This window comes from Silurus aristotelis, assembly GCF_946808225.1.
Source record: "Silurus aristotelis genome assembly, chromosome: 3".
NCBI lineage: Eukaryota > Metazoa > Chordata > Actinopteri > Siluriformes > Siluridae > Silurus > Silurus aristotelis.
In genome coordinates, this window is record NC_139576.1 from 18,670,911 (window position 1) to 18,683,378 (window position 12,468).

Below are 12,468 nucleotides of genomic sequence, written 5' to 3' on the forward strand. Positions count from 1 at the left end.
GTTATCATTGTCATCATTGCTCCTGTTGTTACTACATATTTAATACAGACAACACTCAATAATTTTATATATATATAATGTTCTGACCACATTGATAGTTTTGCTTTATGTGGGCAAATTAGACTACGATAATACCTACATAATACCTACATTTCATGTATTTAAAATATTTCTACTATTTTTAGGCTTAAACCAGTAACCACAATTATGTACACAAGTTCTGTACTTGTACAGGAAGTGTGTGGATTTGTGGTATTTTCTTGTCAGCCATGGCATTGCAAACAGAGTGGTTACTTATCACTGGACTTCCCTTTTTTGGCCAGCATTTAGGTTTCATCTGAGAAAAACAGGCGCACACTGAGTTTCAACCCATTTTGTAATCATTATTACATATAAACATTTATTCTCAAACTCAATTCCTTGGTGCATTTGGAACTCCAAATAACTATTTTCAACCCTTCTCTTTCAAACAGCTTTGCAATCAGAAAGAAAAAGAAAAGCTTCCTGAGGACTTCTTGGCCCATTGTTTTCAAAAAGAGAACAACTAGAATACACAATGTATATAGATCACGGTTTGCATGCTCACATGTGATTAAACCAGATGATTCTAAAGGTCCCACACCAGTGCCTACAGGAATCAGAACGTTGCTTATTATATCTTATATATGTTCAGGAAAAAATACAAATAAAAAACACCAGTTGACTTCAACCTCAGATCGAGTCAAGAAAGAATTGAAAAGGATTAGGAGAATTCATAAGACTTGTTTTGTAGGATCAGGTCAAATGACATCATGGGCTTCGTCCATAATCGCGACTTCTCTTCTCAAGTGTGTCAAAATAGGACAAGCACCAGCGGCGGGGTTTCGGACGTAGCCATGGTGATCGTTCCACTTCCTTTTACGGCTTGACGTTTATCACGTGGCGAGAAGAGACTCAGCCTTTGGAGAGACCCTGAAAGAGGAGGAGGAGGAGAAGGAGGAGGAGGGAAGTGATAAGTGGCAGAGTGGAGACGCCGTAACAGGCTAATAGCGAGTTAAAGAATCCACCCATATGCCCGTTTACACGCTCACGAATTCACCGAAGGTTCATAGTGAAAGTGTGTGAAGCGCTGGTGTGTGCGATAGCGGGGATTTTTTTGGAGGGAATATGGACGATGAGGACCAGTACACACGGAGCCCTGCCTGGGAAGAACTGGTGAGTACAAGCTCAGTGATTATTTCACCGGAGTTAGGATGTAGAAGGACAATGCTCTTCTCCTGTGTCTCTACACACATGCATTATGACTGATTACTGTAACTCTGGAATGAGCTTCTGATCAAACCTCGTGGCTTGGTTGAAAAATATCAGAAAATAAAGTGCTAGGAGAGAGAGAGAGAGAGAGAGAGAGAGAGAGAGAGAGAGAGAGAGAGAGAGAGAGAAGGCTATAAAGCTCCGCTTTTCCTGCTTTTGTTGCAATCGGAGGAAGGGAGAGGAGGAAAGACGAGGAAAGCCGTCTCCACTGAGGTTAACTGCACTTCACAAGCCAAGCTGAGGAGATGTTTAGATAACCTGATCTTTCATTTCAAAGGTGCTCCAGATCTTGAACTCGAGCTCTGCTCCACTGGGGCTGTGTATAAAGTACACGTGAACTACATTCAGAGAGTTTGAGGATTTCAGCAGAGTGAAGGTCAGTTGTACAAGAACAGAAAATAAATGTGAAAAACAAATCAGCACACATGATAACGCAGTAAAGAACAAAGTACAGCAGAGATATTGAACAGAATCGCTTAGAATAGTCTAAAATCGAATAGAAAAAAAAAGAAGTCTTGACCCATAAGCAATAGAGACTTGAATAGAACTAAATAGTAAAGAATAATGACTAGAACAGTGGAAAAATCATTCAATAGACCAGACATGATCTACAATTGAATAGATTAGATCAGATACCTATCTATCAGATCAGAGAATCAAGCAGAATCAGGCAGAATGAAAAAGAAATAGAGAATATTAGAGATTAGAGAACATACCAGAGTAGACTAGTAGGACAGAAAGTAGACATAGAAGAGAGTTTAACAGGATATAGAATTGAATAGAATAAAATGATAGAGAAATGCATCGTATTTCTATAGAGAATAATATGAAATAGAATAGTGATTAGTAAATGAGAAGCGCAGTAATGTGACTGACTGTTGTTTGTCCAGCTATTACCAGCTAATGAATGATTATTAAAAAGTCACCTATTCCACTCTTTCCTTGATTATATGGAATAATTATATTGTGAGGTATCAATTTTTTTTTTTTTTGCTGATCACTGAAGCAAGGTTTGAGGAAGGACTTCTTGAATAAATCTTGAATGTATTAGAGTGCTGTATAACTGACAGTGATAGCTCAGGTGAAGGTAAGGAAGAAGATATTCAGAAATCACATCCCTGATGTTAAGTAGGAAACCTTAAAGGGTGCCATGTAGATGTAGATGCCTACAGTAAGATCTGAGTGTTTCTCAGATAAAGTTATAGCTACTCTTACATGCATTTTATAACTTGTAAGAAAAAACATAAATAATGAAGTTCCACCTACAGGACCCGTTTATTGATAAGTGATTTTGTTTTGATGAGTAGAGCAGGTTTAGAGCTGGAGCTGTAACACCCTCAGTAGGCTGTGCAGAGAGAGACATCTGTTGCAGGGGGAGTTTGAGCCACCACTAGGGTCTGCTACAGAGATTTCCTCCGGCTCTCTGGTTATAATAACAAGAAGAATAACCCTGATAATAATGATGAGAGTGTGTGTGCTGGGAAGACTCTCGGGCTGTGTGTAAGCACCAGCCGTGGCTTTCATAAAAAAAAAAAAAAAAAAAAAAAAAAAAAAAGAAAGGAAAGGAAAAACGACATGTACAGGGAAGCGCTGGTTATATAGGATGTGGCGACAGTGTTCCTTTCTAGGAGAGTGAGTAAGACAGAGATCTCAGTGTATGGGAGGGAGGTAGGGACAGAGGAGGAGGATGACGGCGAAGCGAGCCGCTGTGGAGCCCTTGTGCGGCTCTCCGTGGCTCGTGGATCGAAAGGGAGCGGCAGCAGCGCGCGCTCACCGCGGTTCCGCTCTCCCGCCGCAGGAGCCCCGCGGCGCGGCCGCCACGCAGCAGCAGCAGCAGCAGCAGCAGCACAGCAGCGCGGGGTCCGGGGCCGCCGAAGGATCAGCGCCTGTTGACGAGTCTTCGGACAGCGAGGGCGAGCAGGAAGGGCCGCAGAAGCTCATCAGGAAAGTGTCTACGTCCGGCCAGATCCGGAGCAAGGTAAGGAAGCGAGCAAAACTACTGCACCATCATCACCATCACCATCACCGTCACCATAACCTGAGTGTATGGATTGCAATGCACGATAACTATACATCCACCATACTCACTGCTTACACACGTTATGGCCTCCCTCTGCATAACACGAATCACTCTGTAGACCCAAAAACGACACGTAAAAAAAACATTCTTTTGTTTCTCAAACTTTGCTTCACTATTCCCTCGATGCAGACCAAATTGTCAGGGTTGTGAATTCAACAAACCTGTTGATGGGCCACTTGTTGAAATAACATGATGCTTTAAGTCAGACACTCAGGACATCATCATACACACACTATTGCTGTTAAATAAGGAAATAATTATTACTGAGAGAAAATAAAATACAGTCTCTTGATTGATGTATTTAGCCGTGTTTCACTCGAAACATTCCCAATCCTCATTTCCATCCTCCACTTAAATAAACTTATTGCACATTAAGACTACTTGTTGCTCTTCGAGCATATGGTCCAGGTTCGTTGGCAGTTTAGACCAAAATCCTGTGCACAGGACCTCATCGACATAAAAAAGTGGCTCTTTTCTGTCTACTACGAGATCCCCTCAATTATTGACTGCTGCTCTCTAGCCCCACTACATTATTTAAGAAGGCTATATTTAGAGGCTTGCTGCTCTAGATCATGAACTGATGCAAGAAGGCTCTTGACATGTTAATTAAGAGCCCATTACACACACCAGATGGGTAAATAGAGACTCCTTAAAATGTTAACAGAAATGAGAGCTCTTTCAAAATGTCATTTCATCCCTCATTTTCAGATTTCTCTACTGAACACAAGGCTGTATCAAGACGATGAATAACCGAGGTCTTTATCTCGTGACATAATAACATGGAATGAATGAAGGCATATTACTAATATACTTTGTTTGTGAAAATGCTCAGTTGAGAGCTTAAAGGGTGCTTATATACATACTTTTTACAGTAGGTTATAGGTTTTATATATATATATATATATATATATATATATATATATATACACACACACACACACACGCACACACAATGTGTGTGCGTGTGTGTATCGGAGGAGAGAAAACATACGTGCACACAATATAATCACGCACACAATATAATCACTGTGCAATATAAAGTGCAATAAAAGCATTTGTTTTATAGTGCATTTTGAATTTTATTTAGTTAGGTCCCATAGGTCATATGTATCACAATAACAAACTAAGAAATGCCCAGCAAAAATGTCTTCGAAAATGTTTAACCATGTGTTCAATGATTGAGTCTTAATTTGACTTACGCAAAAATCTATAAAATTGTATTTTAGCTTTTTATTAAGATTTAATAAAAAATCTGAACCTATTAAAAGTCTGTAATTGTTCTATTTACTTTTCTATGCATTTGTGTAAATCTTTATGCGATGTGCCAGAAAAGTATATTGTGACCTATTTTATCATAATACTGAAATGAGATCATATTTTAAAGCAGTTATACAGTATACCATTTTAAAATTAGCTAAATTGACAAACTTTAGAAAAAAAGTACGTTTTTTTCTGGTAGCTGTTGTAACTAGACTTGTTTTAACTGGACCTGTGCCGAAGCAGACTGCGCACTGGGCTGTGATGTGTGCAGATTAGCAGTAATGGAGCACACAGCCTCTGAGTGTTCCACCTCATTGTTTGCTCAACTTGGCTCATCATAGAGACTGTCTATGGCTTCCTGCCTACTCCTCGTCCACTGACACACACACACACACACACACACACACACACATACACACGCACACGGACACAGCACATATATACAGTGACACATGCATGCACACAGCTGTCCAGATGCTTTGGATGAAAACAAAATGAAGAAAGACTTGTTTTAATCTCTTTGTCTTATGATGTGTAGATTTGGTTTCCGTAGCAACACACCTCACAGTGTTTATTCAGTAGACTTCCCACTCAACACTCAGGCTATTTGTGCTGCTAGTTTACAGGTTTTCTACAAAAGCTTGGTGAGAAATTGTGCAACACAGCAGCCTTTGAGAGAGAAATATTAGTTAATTGAATCGTTGTATCTTACTTTTTCTCTTGATAAGATTTTTTATTCTTATTATTGTAATATTTGATTCTTAACATCTTGCAACATTCTATATAAGGATGTACAATTCTGAAAGATTTCATCAATTCCTTCTAGAAATGTATTCATTATTATTATTATTATTTTTATTATTATTCATTTATTTATTTAAACATGTTGCCATGTTAAAAGGATTTATTGTAATTTTCCACTGACGCTTGCTGATGCAACATTTCTTTCAGTTACTGTTCATTTTATGTCTGTGATACAAGTAAACATATATCGTGCATTCTGATCACTTATATGTGTTGCTTTTGTTAATTAAGATTTTCATTCAAACCGTTAAGGACTATCCAAGATGCGTTCAACAAATGAGGGCTTTGCTATAGCATTGAATGCCTTTACCACAAAAAAGAGGAAGATGAAAGTTCTATAATGTAAAAAAAAGGGTTTTCAAACAAAAACTGTGACTATTTTCTAATAAATATCAGCCCTCTGTGCTTTTAATGCACTGAAAATCTAAGGTTACCTGGTGGTCATTTGCGGTAATGCAATTAGCTCTGGAATGGGAGAATCTGATAGTGCAATTAAAAGCGGAAATGCATCCAGCTGATGTTGCATTTAGAGCTCATTGATACTGCGGTAGGCGATTACTTACACAGATTATCACTGTATGGTTGATTCGAATCGTTACTGATTATGCGTGGGAAATGTTGCACAGATAAAACTGGACGCTGCATTGGTAGACGAGGTTTACACACTTTTCTTAAGTCTTTTATGATTTGCTTTACTATTAAAAATGGCAAAGAGTACAAATAAATGGCCATTATACTGTAGCATTCTACCCTATTCCTAATGTAAGTGCGGCTTAAAAAGATCATGTTGTAGAGATTAGAAGGGGAAATCCATGACCACTCTGATAGAGAGAACTGCAAGCTTATCTGACAAGTTCATTTATCGAGTTAGGGATATCTGCTTTGTCTGTGCATCCTGTGCCCTGTACTCTAATGGATGAATAAGATGCACTTTTGGTTAGACAGCGGAGCTGGAAGAGTGGAATTGCCACAGGCATGAAGCAGAACGCACACCGTCTGTTTATGTAGTTTGCTGTACAATCAGATTATCTGCCTTTCACACGTAGGGCTCTTATTTCATGCAGGTGCAAGTGTAATTTAGTGGCATAACACCAAAAGGGTTCTAATTGCTAATTAGTTTACGCACAAGCTAAATTTCCCTTTTTGCCCTCACTTGCTATTTATTTATTTATTTATTTTTATGACAGAATATTAACACATCTTGTACTGGGTAAGACTGTTAACCACAGGGATTTTTAGAGGCAGTGGATACAAGGAAAAAGGAAAGACTGAAAACAAGAAAAAAAAAACTGAAGTGATTGTATGCAAAGCATTCAGGCTATGAGCGAGACTGTGGTACAAACAACACCACATGAACATGACAAGAAACAAAGCTCAACAATGAGGTGCAAACAAACTAGAACTTGTATAGAGGTGTTAATCAGGGTGAAATGAAACACAGGTGACAGTGTTTAGGATTTGGCAGGCTTGGTCTGATTGGAAATGAAGTTCAGTTCCCGTTTGACACTATCCTGATAGAGCAACCTCTCTTTACTCACAGCTCTCGGTGAGCAAAACACAGTCAAGAGAGGCACTTGGACAGTCTCCACACTGAAACTTTTAAACTAGGACAGAAACTGTACTTTCCTGTTTCCAAGAAAAGCACTGTTCTATTTCCAGTAGAGCTGTTGCTTTTGATTATTTTAGTAATTGAGTAATTCTACCGATTTTTCCAACGATTAATTGAGCAATCAGATTAGAAGTACTTTTTAAAAATAAAGATAAATAATAAATATACAAGAGAAAAAAAATAAAACAGGTCTCTTTAAATGAACAAGTATTTTGAATCATTTTATTGCTGAAATTGCATACAAGAATATCTGTGAAAACGAAACCCATTTAGTACATTTAATTGCCATATTACCGTACATCAAAATGTAAATACAAATATATCTTTCTGTTGTTGTTTTTTGCCTGAATCCTTTGAAATCCCGTTTCTGCCACAAAAAAAAAGTTTGCCTAATTGCTTTTTTCTTGCAATTACGAGTTTATTTCTCAGAATTCTTTTTTTCTTGCAAAAATGTTGTGAAAATGGGCTACCATACGAATCTTCTCTTTGCCTTCGCTGTTTTGTCCCCGTTCCTCCATTTTTTCATTCTGCAGAGTGTTTACCTGTCCTTAGCACTCCAGAGTTTAGCAGGTGGTGCATTGGACTAAACGAAGGAGAATTCTACAAAATGTTGTGATACATTTATTTCAAGTTTGCAATAAGACTTTTTTTTTTTAAACTGTTGGATGATTTCTCACAAATAAAGAGTATTATTATATATTTAAGCATTGCATGAGCAAGAGTGTGCTTATACTGAATTGCAGCATGGCTGTGATTTGGAGATATTCAGTGCTCTTGAGAAATTGTTGATATCAACAATTGTCCAACAAAATCAATTTTAAACCCAGGGTTGCCAGATGTATTGATCGCAGAAAGATAAGCCCAGAGTGTGAACACACACAAAAACACATCTATGATGTAAAATCTATAAATCACATTTACCAGTATGCCGCTATAAAAATGTCACTGTCACTTTTGGCATGCACTTTGAATGCTATCTAAATGATAGCTAGACACACCCCTTCCTTTTATACCATTTGACAGACACCTTTATCCAGAGTGACTTACAACTAAGCAGTTGAAGGTTAAGGGCATTGCACAAGGGCCCAGGAGTGGCAGCTTGGTCATGCTGGGATTTGAACTCAAGACCTTCTGATCAGAATTCCAACATCGTAACCATTGAGCTTCCCACTTTTCTAATAAATGAATTCTTTCATTTAAACCCAACCCATTTTTTTGACAGCTTTTTCACTTTTTGCCAGGCAGCTGCTTTTACTAATGTTCACTAAAATAAACTTTCTTTCGGCTTCTCCCATTAGGGGTCACCACAGTGGATCATCTGTATTCGTGATCCGCATGTTCGATTTGGCACATGTGTAACACTGGATGCACTTCCTAACGCAACCCTCCCCATTTATCCGGGCTTGGGACCGGCACTAAGAGTGCACTGGCTTGTGCAACTTAATGGCTGGGTTTGGTTCCCTGAATCTGAACCACTGACCACAAGGGAAACCTACTAATGTTCACAGAAATAAAATAAGGAATACAAACACAAAATTGGCTAAATATGATGCTATTGCCTGAATAATGAAAAATAATAAATAATAGAAAATATTAGATTATGGGATGGGATGTGACCACTTTTGAATTGAACAACAATTACAAGTTGCTGTTAAAAAATGGCACGCTGTATCTTTTATTAATTCATTGTTGCATGTTGTGGTGTGTCTATAAAACAAGTTTACTCCTGTAAACGGTTGACTGAACAGCTTTTTATTTTCATAGAAAATTCACTTTTGTCATGTTATAAAGCTCTCTGAAATTCTTTGGTTTTATTTACCATTTCTGGTGACTCAATTCAAAAACATCTCCTTATATAAAACTCCACTTTATCAGTGATTACACACAAATTTTGTAATAAATCTATGTTTAAGTTGCCAAAGAAATGATAATGATAGACCTGAGTTTTGTCATGCAGCTCTAACTAATGTAAAATCCATGCTGTTAGAGAAGATAAATCAAAACATTTTGATTCACTGATTCACAAACCATAAGGCTCCTGGGAAATAAAGTTGTTTCATAGTCTTTTCCCATATATTACAGGCAACGTTCGTTGATTTACTGTGGGGATTTAACAGATCAGCTCTGTTGATAATACAGGGAGTAAATACAGAAATCCTTCTATAAACCTTTGCCTTCAGTTACTTGATTCCTGTTGGACACAAGATTAAATAAAGATTCTCCATTCAAATATGACTCCCTGCTTTTTCACAAGGGGTTTGTAAGCAAATCATTAGAGGCAAAATTGCTCCCAGAGGAGGGTAAAAGCCAAGATATTATTATAATTTCAATAGATAATTATAATTTCAATTTTCATTCTAATTGGCTCCAGTTGACATGGTGAATTAGTTTCCTTTTGCAATGATTGATTGGTTTGTGGTGTGTGACTGTGCCAAACCCCAATAATACTCTAAAAATGCTCTGAATCTAATTGTAAGATCACAGTTGGTATTTGGATATACCACGTTTTGGCCACAATAATCAAGACTATATTCATAGGCAGTCTGAAAGATATGTTTGCATTATGCGTGTATTTTGAGGGAGGGTTGGCATGCAACAGCTAGCTTCTTTTCTTTGTTAAGCAGCTTTAATGGTTGTTCTCCTCCGCTCCCTCCCCTGCTGACTGTATAGCAGTGTTTCAGTGGCTGTCATTCCTTCCGCCTCCCCACGCCTGAGCGTCCTGACCAGTGTAATTGTTACCTTATGTGCTGCCTCCTCTGTACACAATGGCTCTGTGTCGCAGGAGATGGGAAAATTATGTGCAACAGTTGACAAGGTGTAATTGCTGGACCAGTTTAATCCCCGCTGCAAAGTTTTAGTGAAAGTGGTATTTTTAACTTCTAGGGCGGCATCGGGGTGTTTGTGTTAATGTGGGGCTCCGATCATGCTCTGCTAATACAAAGCCTGAAAAGTCATCGCCGGGGAGGCAACATGTGCCTGCAGCTCTTTGTGATTTCACCGAAGATCATTTATTTTTCAGTTGCTACTTTGTGCCATCCATGGAACTGGAGTCTCAGGTTGTAACTGTGTGATGAGGAGGATGTGTGAATCTATGCTTCTGCAGTATCACCATCAAAATAAACATAGACATTTCTTCACAGTGCGTTTCAGTACATTTTTAGCGATCTGTAAGTGCCTCACTAAGGACATTTTGAGGTGATTCCACAAACCATTCCTAAAATACAAAGCAGAACTCTGCCATTGTGTTAGCATTGGGTAAAGTCAATTTCCTTAATACAATATTTACTCATAAAAAAAAAACAACAACTGTATTTGCAATTTTTGGCTTCTTTTAGAGCAAGTGGTTTACTGATTTCCTTATTTTCTTGACTGAGAATTAGTTATCTCAGAGCTGGCTCGCAATTAGACCCAAGGCCATTTGCGACAGCAGTATACAATGGTGTGAAAGCTTTGTGCGAGGTTTGTTACACAGACCATTGAGTTAGACTTTGCCTTTGGGTAATTGCTAACACACACAACAATGTATTCTTTCAATTCCAGTTTCTGCCATAAAACCCCACAGGCCCAATATTGTAGATAGAAAAATCAGCATTGTGCACAAAAGGATATTATTTACAGGACTCCAGTCAGTAATAAGGATTGTAAAAAGGCTTGGTAATTTATATTTATTTATGCAATGCGGTTTGCATACACAGGTTTACGCTATCACATTGGATTTGTTCATTTAATTCATGTAGCTCTTATATGATGTTGTACTGGTTTGACATGTAGATGATATTTTCTGGTTAATGTTTACTTTATGTAAACAGTGAATCAGAAAAGGCCAAGCTCAAACATTCCTACTGTAGTTATCTAGCTCTGGTATGTCTTTTGTGAGGATTGTCTAAGCTGTCTTCACACATATGTGTTGCATTACCTGATTGTAAATTATTTGTATTTGATAGGCCAGAAATGACAATTAAATTCCGTCAATAAATATATCAATTCGAAAGTCCTGGAAAACACAAGATTCTTCAATATAATCAAACAATATTTATGCACAATAATTTATACAAATACTTTTATATCGTTTTCAATAGCAAAAAGAAGAAATAGAAAAGAAGAATCTGTAATTAAATAGCTGAATTATTTGTAGTCAGTATCTACATCTATCTAGTATTTAACATTTTGTGTATGTTATTGTTTTATTTGTTAAAGTAAAAGAAATGTGCATTTTTATTTGTTTAGAATTCAGTTGAATTTCATCATATTTATTTTAGTTTTGTATAAATTTGGTCAAGAATTTGCCATTGCTTTTTGCTACAAGATGATTTTTGCTGCACAAATGCTTTATTATAGTACGTAATTTTAGACTGATATTCGTTCCACAGACAATGCCAGTAAACAATAACGTTTTGTATGAAAATTAATCATCTGTCAAACCTGAATAAATGTATAATAAAGTAGCCACACATACTGAGAATATACTGATGTGTTTGATACTGCATATGACATACTGTACCTGCCAAAAGTTTAGAGACACCAAGTCTTTTGTTTGAGACACATGCATGTTCCTTTTGTTTTTTATGCAACAAGGTAACTGAATGGGATTATTTTTTTCATCAAAGTGTCACCTTAGGCAATTACAGTAAGTGTTGAATGAAATACATGTAGCTTTTTTTTGAAAGTACATGCTAACTAAATATATTCATGTAGGTTAAATAATGGAAGTAATACCGAACCAATATGGCTACCATACCATACTTCTAATTCAAATCGACTTCACCATATAACAAGATAGTGACTTAAGGCATATGTCCAAGCTCTAAAAGTGTTATTTAGAGAACAAAAAGTAAGAGTGTTTTCTAGAAATATCCATCTAGTGAAGAACACCGTTGGCAAGTTTTTTACGAGAGGCGACGCAAAGTATTTCAGCTGAATGTTTGGAGAAACAAACTGTCTGGATGCCAAGAGTGTGTAAAACTATTATTCAGACTAAAGAAGGATTTTTCAATGTAAATAAAGTGTAACAACTGTACACATATATTGTTTGTTCAAAGTAAATCTTTATACCCAGTTAACTAGTTTGTTGTATATAAGCCAAAGGAACATGCGCATGTCTCTTAAAAACGATAAAAAAAACTACGTGTTTCCAAACATTTGACAGGCACTGTATTACAGATGTGGGAGGTGAAACCACAGTGGACTCTTAGAATCAAGAACATGTATTTGATGCAATTTATTGCCATTAGTTACGCAGGAGCAATAGGACGAAGTGTTCATCTTTTCCTGAGTTTATTCCAAAGACAGATTAGATGCTGAGGTAAGTTCTGAAGTCAGAGATTTATTCAGTGTGCTACAGAAAAGGGAACAGGAAGCCACCTAGCTGCACTTATGCGTATGGGACTTATGCAGAAAGCAGCACTTCTATGAACGTTTATTAATT

General features: G+C 37.4%; 1 protein-coding gene across 6 annotated transcripts in view; it reads left to right on the top strand.

The window, feature by feature from the left end:
• Positions 1-918: 918 nt before the first annotated feature.
• Positions 919-12,468, top strand: part of dgkh (diacylglycerol kinase, eta) — a 49,671-nt gene continuing 38,121 nt past the window's right edge. The window contains exons 1-2 of one of the 6 annotated variants that reach the window (XM_083536504.1): positions 919-1,194; positions 3,089-3,268. In XM_083536504.1, coding sequence (XP_083392630.1) covers positions 1,147-1,194; positions 3,089-3,268 — 228 coding nt within the window. In that variant the 5' untranslated portion in view covers positions 919-1,146. Of the gene's footprint in view, positions 1,195-2,606; positions 3,269-12,468 lie in introns of those variants that run through there. The other 5 variants (XM_083536506.1, XR_014532690.1, XM_083536503.1 and 2 more) reach the window with 5 other exon arrangements.